This window comes from Penicillium subrubescens, assembly GCF_028828155.1.
Source record: "Penicillium subrubescens strain IBT 31985 chromosome Unknown utg000010l_segment0_segment0, whole genome shotgun sequence".
NCBI lineage: Eukaryota > Fungi > Ascomycota > Eurotiomycetes > Eurotiales > Aspergillaceae > Penicillium > Penicillium subrubescens.
In genome coordinates, this window is record NW_026643160.1 from 2,673,114 (window position 1) to 2,696,488 (window position 23,375).

The 23,375-nt window shown below is 49.5% G+C and overlaps 9 protein-coding genes across 9 annotated transcripts; 4 read left to right on the forward strand and 5 right to left on the reverse strand.

Moving 5' to 3' along the window:
• Positions 1-951: 951 nt before the first annotated feature.
• Positions 952-2,489, forward strand: N7473_012142 (sugar phosphate/phosphate translocator; the record flags this gene model as incomplete). Its single annotated transcript, XM_057158081.1, has 7 exons — positions 952-1,052; positions 1,126-1,193; positions 1,259-1,264; positions 1,349-1,466; positions 1,544-1,643; positions 1,707-2,114; positions 2,166-2,489. The coding sequence occupies 7 exons, from the start codon at positions 952-954 to the stop codon at positions 2,487-2,489; spliced, it is 1,125 nt and encodes a 374-aa protein (XP_057003931.1).
• An 873-nt stretch (positions 2,490-3,362) lies between these two features.
• On the forward strand, positions 3,363-4,508 carry N7473_012143 (SDR family NAD(P)-dependent oxidoreductase). The gene is made up of 2 exons (XM_057158082.1): positions 3,363-3,445; positions 3,502-4,508. Exons 1-2 carry the CDS (start codon positions 3,435-3,437, stop codon positions 4,355-4,357), a joined length of 867 nt encoding a protein of 288 aa, XP_057003932.1. The 5' UTR covers positions 3,363-3,434; the 3' UTR covers positions 4,358-4,508.
• Positions 4,509-4,971: 463 nt separating this feature from the next.
• Positions 4,972-5,770, forward strand: dprA (putative cell surface protein; the record flags this gene model as incomplete). The annotated part of the gene is made up of 3 exons (XM_057158083.1): positions 4,972-5,110; positions 5,177-5,272; positions 5,331-5,770. 3 exons carry the CDS (start codon positions 4,972-4,974, stop codon positions 5,768-5,770), a joined length of 675 nt encoding a protein of 224 aa, XP_057003933.1.
• A 61-nt stretch (positions 5,771-5,831) lies between these two features.
• On the reverse strand, positions 5,832-6,462 carry N7473_012145 (Dabb family protein). Its single transcript, XM_057158084.1, has 3 exons — positions 6,328-6,462; positions 6,155-6,265; positions 5,832-6,084 (listed from the first exon to the last, which is right to left on the reverse strand). The coding sequence occupies exons 1-3, from the start codon at positions 6,391-6,393 to the stop codon at positions 5,920-5,922; spliced, it is 342 nt and encodes a 113-aa protein (XP_057003934.1). The 5' UTR covers positions 6,394-6,462; the 3' UTR covers positions 5,832-5,919.
• A 271-nt stretch (positions 6,463-6,733) lies between these two features.
• Positions 6,734-7,875, reverse strand: N7473_012146 (Large-conductance mechanosensitive channel). Its single transcript, XM_057158085.1, has 5 exons — positions 7,636-7,875; positions 7,365-7,565; positions 7,165-7,309; positions 6,941-7,112; positions 6,734-6,884 (listed from the first exon to the last, which is right to left on the reverse strand). Exons 1-4 carry the CDS (start codon positions 7,803-7,805, stop codon positions 7,002-7,004), a joined length of 627 nt encoding a protein of 208 aa, XP_057003935.1. The 5' UTR covers positions 7,806-7,875; the 3' UTR covers positions 6,734-6,884; positions 6,941-7,001.
• An 898-nt stretch (positions 7,876-8,773) lies between these two features.
• N7473_012147 (uncharacterized protein) lies at positions 8,774-9,509 on the reverse strand (the record flags this gene model as incomplete). Its single annotated transcript, XM_057158086.1, has 2 exons — positions 8,774-9,151; positions 9,348-9,509. 2 exons carry the CDS (start codon positions 9,507-9,509, stop codon positions 8,774-8,776), a joined length of 540 nt encoding a protein of 179 aa, XP_057003936.1.
• Positions 9,510-10,519: 1,010 nt separating this feature from the next.
• On the reverse strand, positions 10,520-12,132 carry cp6 (uncharacterized protein; the record flags this gene model as incomplete). Its single annotated transcript, XM_057158087.1, has 5 exons — positions 10,520-10,584; positions 10,633-10,899; positions 10,950-11,463; positions 11,510-11,840; positions 11,888-12,132. The coding sequence occupies 5 exons, from the start codon at positions 12,130-12,132 to the stop codon at positions 10,520-10,522; spliced, it is 1,422 nt and encodes a 473-aa protein (XP_057003937.1).
• Positions 12,133-13,750: 1,618 nt separating this feature from the next.
• Positions 13,751-15,541, reverse strand: N7473_012149 (DUF614 domain protein). Its single transcript, XM_057158088.1, has 2 exons — positions 14,226-15,541; positions 13,751-14,170 (listed from the first exon to the last, which is right to left on the reverse strand). Exons 1-2 carry the CDS (start codon positions 15,076-15,078, stop codon positions 13,935-13,937), a joined length of 1,089 nt encoding a protein of 362 aa, XP_057003938.1. The 5' UTR covers positions 15,079-15,541; the 3' UTR covers positions 13,751-13,934.
• Positions 15,542-18,399: 2,858 nt separating this feature from the next.
• On the forward strand, positions 18,400-22,993 carry N7473_012150 (inositol polyphosphate kinase KCS1; the record flags this gene model as incomplete). Its single annotated transcript, XM_057158089.1, has 2 exons — positions 18,400-20,498; positions 20,615-22,993. 2 exons carry the CDS (start codon positions 18,400-18,402, stop codon positions 22,506-22,508), a joined length of 3,993 nt encoding a protein of 1,330 aa, XP_057003939.1. The 3' UTR covers positions 22,509-22,993.
• Between the last annotated feature and the right edge of the window lie 382 nt (positions 22,994-23,375).

A 23,375-nucleotide genomic window follows, 5' to 3' on the forward strand; every position in this document is an offset into this window, starting at 1 on the left:
TCAAGGGAGGCGATGGGTGTGTAGAAGGTGAACACTGGAAGTGACTGATATTAAGTTATTGCAATCACGAACGAACAGTTCTTGGTTGAGGATCGACAGACCCGGACTTAGTTCAACTCTCCGTACTCCGTAGTCGAGGTCTTGTCATGTACGGTTCAGGGGCTTTTTCGCCTCTGGGGCTCTCGGAACCCACAGTGTACCACGGCAAACGACTGCGTGAACGAGGGTACGAATCTGACAGGAAATCACCAAGACCATTTTCCTCATGACTTTTCTGTTGAGCTTTGATTCGCGTGAGATTCTTTGGTTAGAACTAGATTGTAACCCTGGTCAGGGTGGCGAAGGCTAGGGGATTAGGGAGGGCTAAGTAGGTTGAACAAACAGTAATTATTCCATTTGATTTGTATTTCAATTTCTTCGCAGGAAGAAGTACATGATTTTCAACAAGGAATAAAGATTTCACCAGTAGCCAGAGAGCTGATAGAATGGCAGATTGAATGAATGGATGGAAATAGGGGGTCTCAGGGTCTGATAGGCAATTTAACTTTTTTCTACCGATTGACTTCTCGACGCGGGATTCGATAACGGCTTCGAGAGGCCCCAGCTGAACTCCCCAGCGGAATCCACAGAGGTTAAGAAACAAGAAACAAGCCGGGGCCCTCCTCCCTAATTCTGAAACCTGCCAGGGGGTCCACGCGTCGACGAGTACTTTTCCAGACTTTTTTCTTACTTTTCTGCTTCCCGCTTGTGCTGTGAGCCACTCACCGCCCAATCAAATCACCGTAAATGCCGTCACCGCCCCCACGGGCGCCGATCCGTCTTCGTGCCCCTAAATGTGAATTTGAACTGGTCCTGCCCCCATTCTCGCATTTTTCCTTGTCAACCATCTCTCCCCAACAACTACTACTCACCCATAGTCACTCTTTTGATCGGGTCTCACCTTTCTACACAATGGCAAACGGTCGCTCTTCTCAAGATGAACGCAAGCTCGAGGGTGGTGCTGCTCCCGCTCCCGCTCCGAGCACCGGCCTGCACCCGGCTTTCTACATTGCGTACGTTGTCGCTGGACTCTTCCCCTGGAGGTCTCCGCCCTTCTCTAAGAATCAATGGCTAATATCTTCTCAGTCTGTGGATTGCCTTGAGTTCCAGCGTCATTCTGTTCAACAAGTGGGTTCTGTCATCCGCCAAGTTCAGTGAGTGCCTATCTATTACCCCCGATACTCCCAACCGACGAGTTACTAATTTGCTTCTTTTCTAGACTTCCGTAAGTGCTTTTGCGCTGGCTATACTATCGAGCCCAGGCCTACTCCCTCCTCAAAAGGCTAAATAGCTAATACTCGACGCACAGCCCTCTTCCTCACGACATGGCACATGGTCTTCGCTACTGCCATGACCCAGGGTCTGGCCAAGTTCACCACCATCCTGGACTCCCGCCACAAGGTCCCAATGACCCCCAGCACTTATGCGTGAGTAATCGACAATGTCCATATGTGTCTGCGAATGATTGGAATAGAGCGCTGCTGACATTGCAATAATCCAACAGTCGTGCTATTGTCCCCATCGGTATCATGTTCAGCTTGTCTCTCATCTGCGGTAACCTGGCCTACCTCTACCTCAGTGTTTCCTTCATCCAGATGTTGAAGGTAAGCCCAAGAACCCTCACTCTCATAATATCGTCGAGCATAAACCAACAATTGATTGTATAGGCCACCAACGCTGTCGTGACTCTCTTCGCCACCTGGGCCTTCGGAATTGCCCCGGCCAACTTCAAGACCCTCGGCAATGTCGCTATCATTGTCCTTGGTGTTGTTATCGCTTCCTTTGGCGAGATCAAGTTCGACATGCTCGGCTTCCTTATCCAGTGTGCTGGTATCATCTTCGAGGCCCTGCGCCTCGTCATGGTCCAGCGCCTGCTCAGCTCCGCCGAGTTCAAGATGGACCCTCTCGTCTCCCTGTACTACTACGCTCCCGCCTGCGCCGTTACCAACGGCATCGTTACTCTCTTCACCGATGTCCCCCGCATGACTATGAACGATATTTACTCTCTTGGTATCATGACTCTCATTGCCAACGCGCTGGTTGCTTTCCTTCTTAACGCCTCTGTTGTTCTTTTGGTATGTGGTGTTCGTGTCTCTTTCAATGATTACTCGCTGACAATCCCATAGATTGGCAAGACTTCTGCCGTCGTCCTGACCATGGCTGGTATCCTCAAGGATATCCTCCTGGTCTGCGCCTCGATGATGATCTTCCGTGACCCCGTCACTCCCCAGCAGTTCTTCGGTTACTCCATTGCCCTGGCTGGCCTTGTTTACTACAAGCTGGGCGCCGAGAAGCTCCAGGCCCTTAGCACTGATGTGCGCCTGCAGGTCGGCGAGTACCGCCGGGCTAACCCGGCCAAGGCCAAGGGTATTGCTGTCGGTGTTGCTGCCACTATTGTCCTGCTTGTCCTGTACACTGGAGCTCCGTCTTCCGCCCGCCTGACCAACTAAGGGTTGCCTGTTTGAATTCTCTCGGTATTCGCAAGAAGGTGAACTTGCCGAATACGCACCCACAATAGCTTCTATTGTTTCTTGTTCAAGCCGCGATGGTCCTCGGCCGAAGCTGGCTCTACACTTTTTAACTGTCTTTGATAGAAGGGAATGCTTTGTTTTCTTTGCTGGAGGCATGTATGTACATTTGGAGGGGTATAGATGACTATCCTTGGGATTCAAGGCGAACACCAATTTCTTTTCAGGCCATGTCTTTGTTCTAATGATTGTGTTTCATTTGCCTGACAGCCTTGATATTACCAATGGATACTACTGAAAGTAATATTTTTGTTTCAAAGTTTCAAAAGGGATCGCTAGCTACTCATACTATGAGCTCCGTATATCGTTGAGGTGACGGCGACGCTGCTCTGATAGGTTACCTGCCGTGAGGAAGATGCTGAGTCCCTTCGAACTGGGGTTGTCAAATTATTGGGCCGGGAAAAGAAAAGCATTACGTTCACACCCACAGCGCAAGGCTGTGGGTGGTCAAAATGAATTCCACATATAGCCCTACTAGTTAAAGAACCATTTTTGGGACAAGTGACCTCGGTGCTCTACACCTTCCCAAAGTGCGGCAACAGTACCCAGCTGAACGTGATCGCGGGGATAAAGTGATGGCTGTGTCAGAGATGAGATTATGCTGATTCGACGGGAACAATTAGCCAGCATCTACACCCTAGGAACTTATAATTTGCAATATGTACTTGGATTGAATACCCGCATACCCGCAATTGTGTTGCCCGGAGAATTCCCGAGGATATTGTGATGGGGGGATGTGCTGTGATGAGCTTCACCGCAATCTTACTAAGACCAACCTAGTAAGCCCCCTCTGTAGAATTTTTTCTTTCAATTTACCAGACGAAGAGGACGTGAATCTACTCGTACTGCTTACGACTTCTCTCAAATATGGCTCATCGGTGAGATTCCCTCATAATACTTTATAGTTAAGCCCTGATCTAACTCGCAAGGACAGACAAGCTGCTACATACCCCGACCTCAAGGGAAAGGTGGCCCTGGTTGTTGGCGCAGGCCAATCGGGGGATGCCAACAGCAAATATTGGGGCATTGGAGCAGCCATCGCAAAGGTCCTGAGCGAATCAGGTGCCAAAGTCATTGCCTGCAACAGGAGCGTGGAAGCAGCACAACGAACAGCTGCTCGAATCCACGCAGATGGGGGAATCTGTGATGTCATCCAAGCAGACGCGACGAGCCAAACCGATATCAAGCGCGTTGTCGATGAAGTGATGAAAACCTTCGGCCGAATCGATATCCTAGTCAACAACGTCGGAAGAACATTGACGGGAGACGCCGGAAGCATGACAGAAGAGGACTGGGATGCGCAAATCCGCCTGAATTTGAAATCCGTCTATTTGAGCTGTAACGCCGTGCTGCCCATCATGGAAAAGCAAGGATCTGGTTCTATCATTAACAACGCGTCTATCGCTGGAATGCGATACCTGGGTAAGCCTCAGGTTGCGTACGCAACAGCCAAGGCGGCGGTAATCCATTTTTCGCAGACAACTGGCATTATGTATGCTGGTAAGGGTATCAGGGTGAACTCGGTCGCCCCTGGTATGATGTACACTCCGCTGCTGGAGTCGCTCGGCAACAGCGAGTCTGCAGAGGAACGCGAAATTTACAGGAAGGTCACTGAGCATAATGTGCCCCAGGGCAGTATGGGAGATGCATTTGATGTTGCCAATTGTGTTGCGTTCCTTGCAAGCAGTGCGTCAAGATACATTACGGGTCAGAATTTGGTCATGGACGGTGGGCTGACAGGGTCTACTGGTACTGGGTGGTCTTCTCAGCCACGGCCATCCCGGTTGTAGCGGTTATTTGCGTTTACACGTGAACCTAGAGATAGAGTAGAGTTAGATGAATATTGATTCAGATGCCTATTATTGTACAGTGCACGGTGACTATCATCCGTGTTGATGTTTTTCGTTCATATCGCATTCGACACCCGGGATTGGTTAAAACGAATGATGAAAGTTTGACACAAATCATGCGTAGATGGCGCTTGTACACCAAGTACGCTGTGCCATTTTCAGTCGTTTTAGATACTGAAGCATGGATGTGGGCCTGTTTTCATGATTCTTTCCAGTAACCTGGTCAGCCCCAGACTTGGTGGCAAAAATGAAGTCTGACGCCACACACGTGGAAAGACCGCGGAGAGCCAGCCTGTTTTACACACCGAGTTGTGAATCTGCAGAGTTTAGAATACATGCAGACATTCCAATGAGAGTTAAGATTCAATACAAAATTAATACATCATCACCAGACAATGCGACGTCATCCAGGTTCTCTGTCTAGGATAGTCTCTCCTCGCCAGGAGCCAAACTATATATATTCCTCACCAGACCTCGGGGATCTATATCCAGCACAATCACCATCTCTCAACACTTAAGTTCCCGAACTTCCAAATCTACAAAGACCCATCAACATGAGCGGTTTCGTCAGAAAAGCCGAAAATGCCTTGACTGGCAATCACCACAACACGAACACGACCAGCTCTACAAACCATGGTCCTCACAGCTCCAACCTAGCTAACAAGCTCGACCCTCGTGTCGATAGCGACCGCGGTAAGTGCCTTATCCATGTGATGGGAGATATCCGAAAATTTGAGAATGCTAATTCTTGGATTGCAGACAACCGCGCTCGTCACCAGGCTATGGGAGGCACCGCTGGACCACATGCTACCAATGTCGCCAACAAGGTCGACCCCTTTGTTGACAGCGATCTAGGTTCGTGTTTCTTAACAACTGCATCAACAGCCCAGTGTTCAGTAACTGACTCTTCTAGATAACCGGGGCACTCAAGCCAGTAACTTGGGAGGCTATGGTGCTGGGACAACGGGCACCCACAATCGGACGACCGTCCCCCATACTTCCAATGTCGCCAACACGCTTGACCCTCGCGTTGATTCCACAACCATGGGCAACCAAGCCCATTATGGCCATACAGGTACTACTGGCGGCTTGAACACTACTGGCGGTATGAACACTTCGTCAACCACCACTGCCGGCCCTCACAGTTCCAACATCGCCAACAAGCTGGATCCCCGCGTTGACTCCGACATGGACAACCGCGCTCGCCACAACGCCATGGCAGGAAGCAGCCACGGTAACCCACGATCCGGCGCAACTGCGGGCCCTCATTCTAGCAACATCGCTAACAAGTTGGATCCTCGTGTGGACTCTGATATGGATAACCGAAACGCGGGATTCCAGCGCGCTCTTTGAGGCGAGGGATGTGTTTCACTTTACGGATGAATGAATTTGGCTTTTGTTACTAGTAATTAGTGTTGATGCTACGCACTCAGATAAGGATATTAATACAGTCTTTTCCTGACATATGAAGCCTCGTTATCTTAAGTCAGGCCATGGCGTAGCTAAAGCTTGTCAAAGACCCCATTCATGAAATCGATGACTTGTGCCTTCTCAATTACTCCATTGAGGCTTTGAACAAATGCTTTGTGTCTTGGATCTTCCCTGACATAATAGTCTCGGTCCTCTGCGCTGAAAAACTCAACGACGAATGCATGTGTGATACCATTCTAAATACTCAGCTGAGTCCCATTCGGATAGCACAGACCCAATTTCAAGTGTAGCTTAGATTTTACTCACCTGGATTCCTTCAATTGAATTATCTGCCCCACCTGAGGACGCCTTGATATAAGGCTTATTGGATGTAGGGTGAACACAATCTTCTTTCAGTCCGATCATGCGATCACATGTCTTCGTAGGCGAGCAGTTAGCTTCGAAATCACATCGAAGAGAGGGTCACTTGAAGGTCTCACATCTTTGATGACTTTGGTGTCTGTACCAGCTTTGAACTGGAAGAGCACGATGTGTGTAATTGACATGATGAGTTATCGTAAAACTTGAAGGACAATCCAGTGATTTGCCGTACAGAGGGTTAGTTAGTTATTGGCAGTTCTTTGACTAATGTTGGGGGACTGTCGACGCGGGGCTAACAGTCGGATCCACGAGAGCCACGTGATGCTGGCTTCTTAACCGCCCTTAGTGTATCATTCTACTCGATGAGGGAAGAAGAGTAATTGGCAATCATCTACTAGGCTGATGAGATAAAATTCCATTACGACATGCGCCACTTGAGTACATATAGAGCGTCGCCTACAAAAAACCCAAAATTAGAACTTAGAATGGGTGAGATATTTTGAAATTTGACGTTGTAGCCATAGGGCTCAAACTAGGATTATTTGGCTGGACTCTCAACTTGCGAGAAATCAATTCGTCTTTGCCTATACTTGCTGGAGGCGGGCGTTTGGGTAAACTGTGAAAATGTTGGTATTGGATCTAGTGGACATGCTTTCTACCTCAAGTTGGAAGTCTCCTCCCCTGGTTAGCTAGGGTACACCTTTACGGTAGACTTGTTCAAGTAACAATTACCAGATCCATGATCATGCGAGAGAGAATGCACAGGCAAAGGAAAAGGCAGATATTCGCTCAATCAAACTCGATCGGCGCTTTTGCTGCTGCTGCTGCTGCTACTGTTGTTACTCTCTCCGGGCAAATCTTCTCTTCCATCTTGCCAGCTCGAGCAGTTGAGGCAGCGTTTTGCCTAAAGTCCAGTGAGTAATTGAGTGAGGATCATGATTGTTTAAGAATCTTACCTCGACACTGATGAACTTTCTGCAATACCTGCACCGAACAGTGGGCTTGATGATTCTATCGTGGGAAACGAACATGTACAAGTGGGCGACCGCAAACAAAGTCAAACTGACACCAGCAAAATTGAGTATGTTTTCGACAAACATCCTGTACAATCAGTTAGCTAAGTGACGGCCACGGGTTGTTGGAGGAATATACGCACCCCCATGCCAAAACAAGCGCACCGTCGTCCCTCGCCTGTTTGAGGGTATTGTAACCCTCACCTTCGGCATAATTAGGCCCCTGTGAGAGAACGGCGAATTTCTGGTCCATATTCCGGTTCAAGAATGGCAACAAAGAGACAATGGGCAGCGCCAAATCCGATACAAAAGAGGTCACGACTTTGGTGAAGGCATTAGCGATACTAGATTTCGTGGATCGGATCAGTCACAACTGAATTTCACTGAACTTGAGGGCGAGTCGAATTTTCTGACATCAAACCGAGGGCGACCTCGAGGACGTTGTCCCGAGCTGCGAAATTGACAAAGGCCTGCCATCCATGCCTCACCTGCTCAGTCGCAGACTGGCCGACTCGAAGGAGGACATCAGTGCTCTCATCGAGTCCTCGCATGTTGTTGAGTTGCTGATACCTCGCCGAGGCCATAGGAGGGTTCTTAATAGTTGTTCACGGTGGTGCTTCACGCGTAGACTCGCGTCATTGCGCATGGCTATCGGGGAAGGTGTATATGGATAGGGGCGAGGAAGTGGGGCCACGGCCGGGGGCTCTAATTTGGCCGTCGCTTGGCGTGAGGGGACAGGCTACCAAGATCCCCCCGTCTGGCCAATGATATGCGTAGTTGGTGGCCATGGGCGGAATTTACTATGATCGACATCTGGCCATCTCCAAGTTTTAGACGAATGAATTGTGTTTGACGATTGAAGCACAGACGAGATCTACGGTTTTCTGACCGTCTGACTCGGGACACATGAGAGAACCTCCGCAAAGTGCATAAGTCACAGCATCAGTGAACATAAAGTCGCGTCTCCAGTGGAATTAAGGTAATAGATAGAAAATTGATTAGATAATGAGTGTAAAGACGATGGTATGTTCAACTTCAAAAAGAGAATCGCCGACAATTTGGCTAGTCAATACGCTTTGTAATCATGTCGAAACGCTACTTCAACTGACCTTCAGGCGGGGCTTTCCGGAGAGTGAGTTGTCTGGGAGTTGAGGGTCGGGCTCGGGGTATCTTGAGAAGATTCTCGGGTCCAGCGCTTCTCGCTCTTGCTTCCAACAATCTCCTGCTGACAGGTGTTTGCTGTCGAACCGACATGACGCATCCAGACTTTGCGGTGTACGAGCTTGAACAAGGGCCGCATGTTTAACAGGCAACCTGCGACGATACCCACAGCGGGCTCGATACAGGACCATACACTGGGATTAACTTGGGTGTCTAGTAACAGTTAGAATCATCCCATTCTTGCTCAACGTTCAGAAATTAATCAACATAGACGTGATGTCGTCTCCTGCCTTGGACAGTTCAACAAGGGAAACTAGTCGAACGATATCGAAAATGAGAGTCCTACTGTTTAGTGTTAGTTTTCATAAAGTTTGCTCTCGACCATCGATGCTTACAAAAAGCCCGGAACAAAAATTAACGAGAGACCGGTCTTTTGCGCCTTCGAAATTGGCAACCCCCAGACAGTGCGCATGGGCATAACCAAGATCACAGCGTCGGTAACAATGTTGGGAATCTGCAAGCCATAGTAGAACTTGCCCAGGTCCATACAACCACCAGGGATCATGGGATTCCAAAGCTTCTCCGTCGGAATGCAAGTGAAGCAACCCGCCAGAATACCGCAAGCGGCCCAGAGGATAATAATCATCGAGACAATCTTGACAGCGATATCTATAGGCTTCACGGGGAACAATCGTTTGTAAAGCATCAAAATAGAGAGTTTGATCGAGGCGACGCAAAGTGTGTAGAGGATAGAGCCAGTGAAGAGGGTCTATAAGAATGCCCATGTTAGGCATAGATCCTTAATGAGCCTCGTTTTTGAACCAAACATACCTTGAGGTAAACGGTAAGCTATTCAGGCTTCACGTACACGATATGTGTTCCCAGGCCATTGTAAAGCACTGTTTGAAATTAAGCTTGAGTGGATTAGTTTTAGATCTCATTTGGATTTGTCGGGTAAGTCTCACCAGAGCTGAAAGCATAAGATAGTCGTCAATAAAGAGACCAGTTCCATTGATCTTTCGAGACAGGATTCGGAATCCTACCGCTGTAGTGGACAATATGAAGGCGAAACACCGTAGACGTGATGACAACGTGTCGAAAATGATTATGGTCGACTCCAGTAGCATCCTGTGAGGTCGTCGACATTTTGAGAGTAGCCAAATATAGCTGTTGGACCCTGTTCAAATTGGTGAATCCTCACGAAATGGAAGAGTGAAGGGATATTGATGGCCTTGGGAGCCGCGACCTCAATATATGTGTACCATAGCTACTAGCCGCCACCGAGGCAAAAAGTCTATAGCATAGGTAGCTAGCTCTGTCTCAAGTTTATTATTTCCCTGTGAGTGATTCAATTGATTTCCCAAGTTTCTAGACTGCCGTTGGGTTACCTCTCCGGTGATAGTCAGAAAGGTTCAAGTGAGGAGACCCATCGGATTTACTTTTCCTGTTACGGCACTGACTCTTCAATGTCTCTAGGAGTTCGCCGCCCCACCTTCTATTGTAATAACAATCAAGCCCCTGATTATGATGATGTGAAGTCCTCGGACTTGAAAGCTTTGGCCTGAGGAGCAGAGCACAGGCATGATTCCTTCGAATTTACCTACTTGAGAGTGAACAGGGCGCTGGCAAGGTGTTGCTAAGCTTGTTCCACTGACATAATTCCGCATGTATCCCTGTGAAGAATCGACAGATCCGCTCTCTACCACTCCCAAGAACCTGGTTCTTAGATGGATGATCTACGGTGCAGTCTGATACGGGTTCCCCATCTAATCTCTACTACTGTACTCTGTAATTAGAGGATTAAATCTGAGAAGTAATCCACATGCGAGGCACACCCATCTCTTTCGTTTTGACTTTGCATGTTACGAGCGCAGGGCTCTCCTTGCGACGTATCCAATTTAGACTTACGATCGCGATACTATGATATTTCTGCTCAATTATTCATGGCGATTGAGTTTGCAGGTCGGCGACTAGGTGCTATCCTAACTTCTTCACGCACAATGTCAATCTGAAGTGTTTTTAATCATGCATCTGCATTGTGGGCCAACCTTTAGTCAAAGTAAGTTTCTTGGTAAGTATATACATCCCATCAATCATATCAATCCCAATATAGTCAAAGTCACACAAGTCTTGACCATCAAGTTGAGGAAATTGGCTTCTTCTGGAGAATCTGCTCGAATGCCTGCAGCGCCGTCTCGGGTTCTACATCAATTAGTACTCGTTCGAATTTAACTTGGGCAAGGAACTCACGATAGTAAGGAACCTCATGTCCCGCCCCGTACACCTTCAAGAACGAAAAGTTGTTCACAGTCTTGAACTGGCCCTTTTCAGCACCATTGACGGTGTATGGTGCCAGGTCCTTTGCGCTGAATTCTGCATGTCCTGAAAAGTCAACAGCATTGGCGACCTCATAGTTGCCAAGCCAGTTGCAAATCCAGTCGGCGTCACCCGCCCAAACTAGCACGTTGATGCCCGACTTGACCACGCTGGAGAGTGTAGAGAGGAAAGACCGAGGGTCTGTCTTGTTAGTTTTTGCATTAAGTAAGCAGGTGAAGATTGAAACTTACTATCACCTGTTGACGAGAACTTCTGATACGGTCCATTCGGACATTCCTGGTAGGTGGACTGCGCACCAATAGCCTTTACGACATTGGGACTGGTGAGGTATGTCGAGTAGGTTGAAGGTGGGTTGGGATCATTCGATGGCGCCCGGATATCATAGACGTCGAAGTCACCCGAATTGCTGATCGGTCCCTCGATGTTTTGGTAGCAAACACTATCCGCATTCTTACAGTCGGAGTTGCTTCCTGTTTTCGTGCATTTTTGGATAGCAGGGAGACATTGGTTGTTGTAGGCGCTCAGGTAGCTCGTGCGCTGAGAGGCGTCGATGAGCTGCTGGTAGGAGTTGTTGTAACTGAAATCGATGTAGGCCTTTTCTTGAATTGCCGAGTCGATCCAGCCGTTGTTGACGCCCAGGGCGATTATGTTGATGTTCTCGCCTGATACGGATCCGGCCTTGATGGCGGTGTTTTGCTCCTGGATGTACGAGGCGAACTCGGGGCCATAATGTCCGCCGTAAGACTGATAAATTAGCCATTGATATCTTTTAACTTAGAAGGGGACTTACTTCGGTGAATATGGCAAAATCGCGACTTTCATACTCGGGGAACTGAGCGTAGAATGCCTGCAGCAACTTCCAGACGTACGGCGCAGCAGTCACTGTGCTTGTCACAGAGTCCGTGCCGTAGGAGAAACCAACACCGATGGGCTGGTCAATGTATAGCATGTTGGCGTAATTATTCCAGCTATACTCGTTCAACGACGGGGTGCTATCCCCGTTAACAAAGTGACAGGGGCCATTTTCCTGGAAAAGGCCGATCATAGAGGAACATCCAGGACCACCATTGAACCAGGTAGCCAGAGGTGCTTGTTGGGGGTTGTTTCGCGCCTCGAAGAACCTATTCTCTTTTAGAAAAATACACCAAAAATCGATGGTGACACCTACCAGAACCACATGTTCATGTTGTTTCCGACAGAGAGATATCCCGAGTACTGATTAACCCCTGGAGTGGTTTCGCAGATACCCGAGTTCTTGACGAACTCCATCTTGGCCCCAGTTGCGGCATGCTCGAATACAGTATATTTGACGCCATTCTTCACAACTGATGAGACACTGTCTTTGGCTGTGCTTGCAGGAGCGGCTGTAACGCCTACCGCCAGTAGAGGGAGTAGCCACTTTTGATGCCGCATTGTTACTGAATAGAAGATTTTTATTTCTGAGGAAAGTGATTTCTTGCTTTTTCCCGACCATCTCAGGCTATCGCTCAACTATATATCGCACCGGCAACATGAAACATTGCGACACTGTCGTATGAAGAAAGAGCTTGATTGGCTGGAGAAGCATAAGTAGGGAGGACCCTGATGACCCGCTACTCGGCAGTACCGTCGGAATACGACACTACTATCACTGGCTTAGCATCTCGTAAATCATCTGCTAATCAAGACATCGTTCCGGATGGATATTCGTCAAGAAACCCCAAGCTTTGGTCAAGAGATAGTGGCGATCGGCAGCCAAGACCGGACTCCGTGTGGATATGCGACGGTTGCCAATAGACAACCCCGATTATGGTTACATTCGGCTCATTGGCGGCTAATGCTTAAAACCTATGGAAGATGAGGGGAAGGTAAGATTAAGGGATACACCCGGGCGGGGCACATTGTGATGATCTTTATCGATGAGTTTATCGTTAGAAGTTAGGCTGCCGAGTTTGTTAAACAGCGGGGAGAACGCTGAACGTATCACTTGGAGGTTACGACCACACGCGAGCAACAAAAAACTCTCCATCCGTGGTCTATCCCATTGAGGAACAACCGCAGATACTGTCATTCAACCTGAGAATCTCTACGAGAAATCCTTACTCGGAGCTCTCCGGGTTTGGATAATCTTTAGTTGTATCTGTCGTGATTCTGGGCAGCTCTGGTGTCTTTATTTCACCAAGACCTCGGCACTTAATTGTATTCCTTTCTACGGTGTGCATGACTTCCCTTTCAATCCATGATTCTCACCTCTTCTCCAATCCATAGTTATCAAAACTCTTGGAGGTCAATCTAGCCGCAGAGAATCAAGCTTTTCCCTCACTGTCCACATCCTTGCTTTGGAAGAATTGAGACCAAGTTCTGTGTGGAAATACGAACGGATTATGAGCCCTGAAGATGTCGAATGATGGGCTGCCTTTGAATGCCAGGCTATTCCATATGATCCTTAGCAACGGAGTTACATTCAAGGAATTTTAGCTCACACCATTACGGCAACGAGGGCTTTTGAATGTCTTCTAATGGTAAAATTTTGGTCTCGAGGTTCACGACACCCTCAGTTTGCCTGGGCACGCCATGCTCGCCTAAAGTTAGTGAGATCATACCTGAAGTTTCCGATTCCTGTTTGCTTTATTATTGCTTCTGGCTTCCCAAAGTTGCGCGAGAGGATAATACCTCTGGCCTAGTTAGATAAGAAACACTACACGATCATACGGGGCCACACGTGAGCCCTAAGCAGGAGTATGTCTTAGTGATACTTACGTACGATTGTCTCTCGATTTCAGACTGCAGGTCCAGTATATCTAACTACCATCTGGATTGTTAGACGTCATTCCTTTTGATATTACAGAGGACTATGTACGCCATTCGGAAGAAAAATCTAGTATGGCCAATCTACTCTTACGTCCAGACAAGATTCAGCTACTCCATACGTCCCTTCTACTGGATTTACCAGCAGCCAACAAAGATCACATAATTCTTTGTAGCTGCCTATGAAGACAACGTGGATTTCTATGCAATGCTACATCGGCCGCATGTTATTAATTTGGAAGCATATTGTATCTTTCGCGGGATCTATCACGATTCTTCATTCGCTGAGTAGTGGGAGCAGGAAGTTAAGTAGTAGTCCGCTAACGCAGGCCAGGTACGCTATAAAATTTGTGACATCAAATTGTCCATCATCGCAAACCTGTGTAGGAAATCAAATCGTTAAGAAACTATTGAGCGATTGCACCCATTCATTTCGGTGGCAAGCCATAAGTCATTGGCCCGGGAGCTGTATACGGCGAAAGGAGAGTTGCGCCTCGTTCCCGGGCCGCTCTCCCTCTTCGCTCTTCTCGTTTCTGAAACTCCTTCTCATCTTGAATCAAAGTGCAGCACGTGCAACAAGTCGCGCGAACACAATCTGAACAGACATCCCCTTCGATTCCATATGCTTTTCTCGTCCTCGTGTGCTGGATGGTAGCCAGGAGCCCTGTAGTCGTTATCAGCGAGGTGGTTCGAAACATAAAAGGGCATATATGGCTTACATTGACACCCACAGAACAAAGTCATCGCAGTACATGACCCGTTACATGTATCATAACCAAGCATATTAGTCGGGTCCTCCTTTCGCGACTTCATGCTCAGACGATGTTGAGTCTTCCCGTACAATATACAAGGACATATAATCCCAAGACAACATGTCCCGATACTTGAACAATCGCATAAACCATGACTCCACGTTCCACCTTCTACCTCCTGATTCGGATGCATAATTTGTCCGGGTTGATGGAACGCGCTCAGGTCCTCGCCGGGTGGGGCGTGTGATCCATGTACAGCGGGTGTCGGAGGTGGAGGGAAGTATGAGGTTTTCGGTGATTGCAATGGATTTGCGTCAGGCTCTATTGAGAGAGTATCACTCCGTTTGGGTGGTTCGTGCGTTTTCAGAGGTAATGGACCCGGGGAGCTGGGAGGGCTGGCATAGGCATATTGCGGTATTTGATGATGATGTTGTTGTTCTGGGGGAGGTGAGAATGGGGCCTGGAAAGCTGGATGTTGCTCCGGTGGAGGATATCGGGAGTATGTGGGGATGATGCCTTCTTCTTGAAGGTGTCGCTCTTTCTCGCTGGGTATATATTGATGTGACTGAATTCGTTCTTGCTGGTGATATTGCTGCTGTTGCTGATGCGTGGGTGCTGGTGGAAGCAAGGTAGGAGGCTGTTGTTCTATCGCATCTTGTGGCTGCATAGCTATCCTGGAGTCCACCGGTAGGGGAGGAGGTGGAGATCCAGGCTCTGGGCGCTGACTCCCGGCATGCATTTCTAGCGGTGTTTCAATGAAGGAATATCTTTGGCTCTGATTTTGGGCTACCTGGGTATCCAGGTATAGCGGGCGATTCATGTTGACGCATTCAACTCGAAAACGAGCCCTTTCATACTATTCTGCAAATAAAGGACCTCCGTGGCTCTAATCCAGAGTGTACCTAGGATATAGGGGATCGTCGCAACTTAGGAACAAATGAATACCACAAGATGTTGTCCTTTGGGTAGTCGTGCTGTCTCAAAATCTCAGAAGCTAAGGATTGCAGAAGAGATCAACGTATACGTCTCCAGCTTGATTGATTATCCGTTGATCAACTGCCCGACATGCGAAAACAGATCAACCGTTAAAAGCGACGGAGCTCCAAGCCCAGAGGAGAAGTGTGAAAAAGAAGCGAAAGATTCAGGGAGAACAGAGGGTTAAACGATGAAAGTGGAGATGCAAATTGATCTGAGGGGGCTAGGTCAGAGCTCCGCGGGGATGGGACGCAACGAGTGGCTTGAGAGCTCCAGTTCGCAGCGATCCTAGTCATTGGGGTGATCCCCGCCGCCCTAATGCATTGTCTTCACATCGCCAGCAACTCTGGTTGGGTTAGGGCCCGCCCGGCTCCTCCCGTTGGGCGTTAGGGCCGTTCTCATCACACATACAGTACAGTAGGCGATCACACCGAAGGACGATTTCACAGGGCTGGTGCAGTGTGTGCAGATGGGAACATGGATAGTCTCTTGGATGTTGGTTTTTGTGTTGGTTTTGAGGGGTCGTATATTGCTCTGGTGGGCTCTTGTTACATTCTGGGGTCTTCTGCCTGTCATAGTGAGTATGGTTATTGTCGGTTTTCCTTGGTCGCCACTTTGGGCGCATTATTCGAGATCTACAGAAACTTCTTAGAATATGCAAGCGACAAGCAACCTTAAATTTGGGGATCTGTATGTGCTCGTGTGCTCTTTGACGAGCATATCTCAGAAGGTTTATCCATGGGAATTATAGTGTCGCTGGCTTTGCCGTCATACTGTCGGCTGTCACGTTACCTCAACCCCGCCCTGTGGCGCCTAACTACATCTCTAGTTGATGGGCCGTGAACTAGCGTTAAAGATTCGTATGGAGGATCCGCTATTGGAAAACGACTTCGATGAAGTAGACTGTATAGATGTTCTCGGGGGTAGAGTAGACGTTTATGGTAACCTCCTCGCCGAAAGCTCAAACCAGCTGAATAATCCTCGTTAGGCAAACGCCAATCACAGAGCACCAGGTTTTGGCGTTCTTGTTGGTCAAAGCTCTTAGAGCTAAGTTACTTGCCAGTGGCTTTAATTTCTTTTTCTTAGGTACTATTTTGTTCTTGCTTTTTCAATCTCGGATTTGGGCACCCTGCGTACTCGGTCTTTTCCGTGATGGCGTGATCGGTGGAAGTGCTTCGTGGTTTAGTCTTGTGAGGCATTCGAGGGCGGGAAGATATATTGAAGGACAACTGGCAGGGTGCCAAGATAGCCAAATGTATCAGGGATTCTACTGTCCATATTGGTCTAGATGCATATGGCGAGTCAAAGGCAGCCACCACTCATAAATACCTCATCTCCCCCAAGGGGACTAGAGACCAGAGCTCCGGCTCTTCGTTCAACCTTGGGGTAAAGACTTGCGATCATGATACTCATCATAATTCCCGACTATTTCGACTATGAAGTCCACTCTCTGGTTTACGATGTCCTGTTAACAAGTCAATTGTCCAATGAGCTCTGTCCCGAGCACTGTTTGCACCACCAAGGGATTAAGCATGAATAAAGCTGGCTGCTCCTCGCGCTTGGCGTCTGTTTGCTTCATGGGGAGTGACAACAAACCAGGAAGTGTTTTCCAAGCTTTGATGGACTGACAAGGGATCACCGAGCAAGGGGACGTCGACTACCAATAATAAAGCATGAATCATCCCGAGTCGCAAAGACTGGCGGAGGCGACGCCTATGACTGCTCGTCCAGAGTGCACGCCATGAACGGGGCCCCGTGATTGGTAGAGGCCGTGAAGTAAGAGCGTTCCAAGAAACCAGAGCTTGATCGGCCCGAGAACTTTGTTATCCCTTGCCCCCACAATACAAGTTGTGCTCGGGGAACTCGAGTTGATTATTACTCCTCGGATGTTTGGACCAAGGATGGGAAAAATCAATCTGGTTGCACGTTGGTGGTCGGGTGTGAGGCTGTGAGCTTCAAGAAGACACTGCGTAGATCAATTGCCTGTCCGTGTCAGACCTCCTGATAAAATTCCGGGATCTCTGGTTGCTGTGTTGCAGGTACTTTTGGGCTGGGGAAAGCTGTTGTGCATTATCAAGATTGTTTGGCCATTTCAAGGGAGGAGAAAATAGCTCTTGTGAGATATATAGACGCTTCGCGAATCAGGTGCGGCCGAGGTCCCCGTGGGAAAAGGGACAGGGTTTGTAGAATGTATTGGATGAGAACGAGGCTGGTTCGCCGTCATTGACTAGATCTGGTCCAGGCAGAGGTTATTTTGTCTGATAATGTCCCTTGCAGGATAGAGTAGGCAGCAGAATGGCAGGGAATGGTCGAGTCGGTTGAAGTGTGAGTGTTGTTGGTGTAGGATTGTGGTATCTGGGGAAAGAAGAAAGAGAAGTTGGAGACGGCAAGAACGTTCCTCTCAGGTGATTTCATCGGCCTTTGTCTGGTGGTCTTCACAGACTCATGTCGTCGTGACTTTCCCCAATTCCGGAGTCCCGAGGCAAGTCCACGGGACTTGCCACATTCTTCGCTCTCTTCGTTGGAGCAGATGAGATAGATCTCGACACTTTCAGAGTCCTCTCCATGAACCTCCAAGATCAGAATCTATGCCTTATCGAGCACTATCTGGTCCTATCTGTTATTATCTGTACTCCAAGAGCCAAGGCGGTGACGGGCGATCGGCGCCACTTGTGCTACCAACGCCCATTTAGGTTCGCTCCTCGATCCTTCAACTTATCTTTCCTCCACCCCGTTACTCAACTGGGAGCGTCTGAGCTTTCTGATTTTCTGATCCCGGCTCTTCCACCGATTTGCGGTCAGCTCTTCAACCTGTAAGATCCTCCCTTTATCCAACGTGGCCGTCCATCCGTCCTTCTCCAAAAAAGAAAAAGAGAACCTCCCTGCTTGGGTTACTACTGCCATCCTCCCCGGGCCAACATCCTTCTCCCAAGTTGCGTGCTCCACTAACTTGCTTCTGCTCGTCTTCGTGACGCCAGCTATCATTCTGTGTCGCTCAAGCCCTCCCTGGGCCCCCTGCTCGCCCAATCCTCCTTCTCCTGCCTCTAACGAATTCCCTAATTTCTTCTCTCACTTCACGCCCACGCCCACGCCCCCCAACAGCCAACCACCGCTGGCTCCGTCTCCATTCCATTCCGACCGTGCAGGCCTGACCAATGTCCTCTCCATGTCAAACCCGCCGCCCGTTCCCGAAGACACCTTGCCTGACCCCCTGGTGACACCTGCCACGCCTGCCCATCATGATTGCTCGAAGAATGCCGAGCGAGCTCGGTCTAACCCACGTCACCATTCATCGCAGGACCAACACTTGTCCCAGGGGGCTCAACAGGCGCAATCCCCATCGCGTGCAGAATCCCCCACAACCACCCATCAATGGTCCCAGCCTGTCTCGAATCTGGCCCTAAAAAGGGCGCCGACAATCCCGTTGGAGAATTTCCCCCGTCCCGACACTACTTACAGCCCACAACTGTCCGAGAGAGATAGTATCTTCGCGACCCATTATCTCCCCTCGGACAGCGCCGCAACTACCCCACAATTACCACCCGAACAGCCCTCAGACAATGAGCGCCAGGTCAATTTAATTCCTGGCCTGGATGATGTGTCTGGGTCTCTAGCTCCTCTCTCCAAGGTCTCTTCCCATCGTTCTCACGTCGACCCTTCCCACATGGAAGTTGACGTCCGCAGACACATCCCATTGCGCTCCTCTTCCCTCTTCTCCTCGGCCGATGTCTCCCGTCTGTCTCGGCTGCGCTCATCTATCTCGTCCACAGACCAGGTGAAAGGCAAAGGGGTGCAGACAGGTGTTCAGTCGCGATTGCCTGGGCCATTGGATGAATCAGGTACGAAAACCGGTGGCTCACACAGTTCTGTAACTGAACGCAGTCTTCTTCCGTCCTTCCTAGACGATGTCTCCCGGTCACCACAGTCTCTAACGCCCCCTGCACCCGGTCAGGACTGGCCGGTGAGCCCGGAGGCAGCACCTCATACTTCTCTGGCAGACTCGTCTCGGGGTATCGCGTTGGAACGGAGTTCAAGCAGAGGTCGTCGAGGTCGCGTGGATAGTTCCATTGAAGCAGACCTTAGCAACGTAGAGCCAGCCTCTAACGTGCGCAGCCGTAAGTCCAGTCACTACCTGGGCTTGTTCAAGGAAAACACCACCTCGCCAGACCGCAAACGCAGAGAGGACCGTGCCCAGCAGCACGATGAGAAATCTGAGCAGCCCGATCGTACCATGGAAATTGAACACCCGACCTTACGCCTGGTGGCAGAGGAGGAGGGATTACTTCGCAAAAGCATCTCTCTTCCTTCACTAGCCGATGGAACGACATTTGACCCGCCACAGACGGCCGAGTCAACTCTCCAGACGGAGGAGGATGAGCCTTACAAGCGTCGCCCGCCTACGTTGCCACGCACACTTCTTGAGGAAATCCGGAACTTCCATCTCACACCCGGTGGTGGCCGAGGTTCTTCCTTCTCTAAGAGTATCCCGACGCAGTATGCCGAACGTGGTCGTGATTATTTCCAGAAAGACCCTCACGTCGACCGGTTTTCCGAGTCATTGAGTTCTCTCGAAGAGGAGGAGCGTCGAGCATCAGATCGGTTCGAAGACGACGAAGAGGAAAATGAGCAGATCTCCTCTGCTCTTTACTTCCCTCACGAACGTGTAGCTGTCTCCGAAGGAGTTGAAGGCGCGGAACCATTGGTGTCTGACCCACATGGTGCGCAACCGGTGCAGCTATCTGCTGCGGAGAAGGGCCATGAGCTCATGTTGGTACCTAAAGAGCAGCGAAGTGTTTCATCTGAGCAAGAAGCCGGCCACGTGGATATCTCATTCCGGTCCAAAACCGAAAGCAAGACCCTTTACGGCGAGCTTGGAGATATCAGACATCCCGCTGAAACCGTGCCGGAGAAGCCTCTAACTTCGATTTCTGAGCGCACCTATGAATCTACTTGCGAATCGGAAGCCCCTTCGGCGGACGAAAGTGGTCTATCTGTTCATGACGAATCCAGTCTTACCGATGATGCTGAGTTAACACCAACCGCCACTCCAACTCAGCGCTCCCGTTTCCCTCCCAAGCCCAAGCGGAAGACCCCTGCCCCTCTCGGGGCAGTGGAACTGAAGCCTTACCGGCATCAGGTTGGTGGGCATACCACCGTTTTCCGTTTCTCCAGACGCGCCGTTTGCAAGCAGCTCAACAATCGAGAAAATGAATTCTATGAACGCATTGAAAGAAGACATCCTGATATGCTAGTTTTTCTTCCAAGGTATGTATCCCGTATGGCGGAGGCATCCTGAAATCTCCTGTTTCCCTCCATTTTCTCATGATGACCCTTCGCTATGATTCTTTTTTTGGCCGACCTGGTACTAACAATCATTGCAGATACATAGGTGTTCTGAATGTGACATTCTCGAAGACCTCCAAGCGCTCCAAGAACCGTCCAGACCATGCTGCCCACGATGCATCCGAGGCAAATCATGCTAACGGAACCTCATTGTCCAATGCTCATGCCCTCGAAGCCCCAGAGCCACAGCGGATTGTAAGCCAGAAGCAAGTTACTGGTGTAATTCCTAAAGTCATTCTCGAAAATAATCGGCATATTATCCCAGCCGACCTTTTCTCTCGCCCCCACCGACACCGACTGATAGATGATACGATGATGGGACGACCTCGCTCGGCTGACGGCTTAGGGAAGCTATCCACCGAATCTGATCCATCTTCCTTGAGGAAGCGAAACAAGATCTGGGGAGCTACCACAGTGAACCGAAAGCTTCAAGAGCAAGTTCTGCGGGAAGTCTTCAGTCCACCAGCGATTCACCAACATCGACGTCATGCTCGCGGGCATCTTCAACTACCTCGAGCATCTTCCGATATTCCTCATCGCCGTGGAAATTTGTCAGAGGACCATACAGCCAGCAGTCGCCCTTCTCCTCTGACCAAGATGGACGCTACCCAGACCCCCGCATTGACCATCACATCACACTCCGCCGAAGGCCAAACTCTTTCATCGTCTGCCTCCACTGCCCTGGAAGAAAATCGAAACCGACTTGAGAAGGTAAAAACCGAGGTCCAGCCAAATCGGTCAAGCTCGCTTAGCCGAGGTCAACAGGTCCGACGGCGCCACTCGGGAGGTGGTCTTCAACGACGCGGTAGTCTCAACTCGCACAACACGGGTGATCTTATGTTCTTCGACGATGAGGGCTATGGTGGCGATAGAGAGGATGAAATCTTCTCGATGGAGGGCGATGCCCCTGTCCCCCCTCCTGAGTCTCTAGCACTCAAGGCTTCCTCCTCTCCCTCTTCGGAAAGTACCTCGGTCAGCGAACAATATTCCTCGGATCCCTCAAGTAGAAGACCCCTTGAGACACCACGGAGTACGGTCAAGGATGACGATGAAGACGTTGGCACCCATTTGCCCAGCAACCCCAAGGAAGCTCAACTGAGGAAAGATGAACGAGTCCAATTCTTCCTTCTCTTGGAGGACCTCACGGCCGGTATGAACAAGCCATGCGTTCTCGACCTCAAAATGGGTACTCGACAATATGGCATTGAGGCAACTGAGAAGAAAAAGAAATCTCAGAGGCGGAAGTGTCAGTCAACAACCTCTCAGCAACTTGGTGTCCGTCTGTGTGGTATGCAAGCCTGGAATGTCAAGAAGCAAGAATACATCTTTGAAGACAAATACTTTGGTCGAGACCTGAAGTCTGGCCGAGAATTCCAGGATGCACTGACCAGATTCCTCTTTGACGGGGTTAGCTACACCAGCGTTGCTAAGAAGATCCCCATTATCCTGGAGAAATTATCTCTCTTGGAACATATGATCCGAAAGCTGGATCGATACCGCCTCTATGCTAGCAGCCTTTTGATTTTGTACGATGGAGAGCAGGCAACACCTCAAACCCCCAGTCAAGCAGGTGAACCACGTCCACCCCCACCCCGACGCCGGGCATCCGAAGATGGCCACAACAACTTCGACGTCCAGCTCAAGATTGTGGACTTTGCCAACTGCGTGACTGGCGAGGATGAATTACCACCTGATACACCTTGTCCACCCCACCATCCTCAGGACATTGATCGTGGATACCTGCGTGGTCTTCGCACACTACGAATGTACTTCCAGCGGATCATGAGGGAGATCACGCAAGACGAGTTTGTGGAACGGGGCGAAGGCGAGGCGATTGCCCTCGGCTCCCAGCCTGCGGTCCGTGAATCTTCCTCTGATCAGTTTTGGGACGAGAACGTGATGGAGACCGATGCTGGGGAAGTCAGCTTCTGATGTCTCGATTGATAACTTTTTCCTCCTCCTTCCTCGCTTTTACTTGTTTTATTATCTGGCGTTTTGGGGATAGACAGTGTGTCCCGCAATCGGAGTTTCCCTGTGATTTCCGCTCGATTTGATGTTGTCTCAACGGTGCCGTCCTCTGAGTAACGAGGAACCTACGAATAACGACCCCCCACGGATGCTTCGACGACCCTCTATCAACGCCTGAACGCATTTAGAACCACGGCTGGCTTTTCTCTGGATTTATTCTTCTTTTTCTCTTTCTCATTCTCCCGTTCTTTTTGAAACTTCGCTTCTTCCGACTATTTGTGTCACAACTGGTCGCCTTGATTCCCCACTTCAACAGTTCACTTCTCGGTCTTGTTTTATTGATAATACCCGGCCATCGGGCTATCGGTTGATCTTCTAGCAATTCGCGGGGCTGATGCCAGATTACTGGCCTTGTACATGATATTCGTTAGGATTAGACAATAAATCACTTATCTCTTAGTTGAGCAATTATTCCTTCCGCCGGACTGACATGTCGCAGTTATGAAAGGGACGTTGTCGGTGCGCTTCATTTATCCACATAGGCTAGTAAGTCTGATGTCCAATTAGATGGTTAGGTAAACTACTCGGACATCTCAACTCCGGAATTTTTAGATCAAGATAATGTGATATGTTCATCCTAGATCAGACTTCTAGATCATGACTTGGGAGATCGTTCTACTCGTAGTTGTGTGTTGCTTTGCCAGATTAGGCAATCGAGCAGCTCCGCAGTGACGCAACCTCGGCCAATATCACGTGATTACTGATAAGCAAGCCCCCAGCTTTACTCCGCTCCGCCTTGAGTCAGGCTAGCTGAGCTGTCGGGTACAACTC

Coding starts and splice junctions, on each gene's coding strand:
- N7473_012149 (XM_057158088.1), bottom strand. CDS start 15,078: ATGAATCGCCCGCTATACCTGGATACCCAGGTAGCCCAAAATCAGAGC. Junction 14,171..14,225: donor TTTGTTCTGTGGGTGTCAAT/GTAAGCCATATA, acceptor TAACGACTACAG/GGCTCCTGGCTACCATCCAG.
- N7473_012145 (XM_057158084.1), bottom strand. CDS start 6,393: ATGTCAATTACACACATCGTGCTCTTCCAGTTCAAAGCTGGTACAGAC. Junction 6,266..6,327: donor ACACCAAAGTCATCAAAGAT/GTGAGACCTTCA, acceptor TCGCCTACGAAG/ACATGTGATCGCATGATCGG. Junction 6,085..6,154: donor ATTCAATTGAAGGAATCCAG/GTGAGTAAAATC, acceptor CTGAGTATTTAG/AATGGTATCACACATGCATT.
- N7473_012146 (XM_057158085.1), bottom strand. CDS start 7,805: ATGGCCTCGGCGAGGTATCAGCAACTCAACAACATGCGAGGACTCGAT. Junction 7,310..7,364: donor GCGCTTGTTTTGGCATGGGG/GTGCGTATATTC, acceptor CTGATTGTACAG/GATGTTTGTCGAAAACATAC. Junction 7,113..7,164: donor GAAAGTTCATCAGTGTCGAG/GTAAGATTCTTA, acceptor ACTGGACTTTAG/GCAAAACGCTGCCTCAACTG.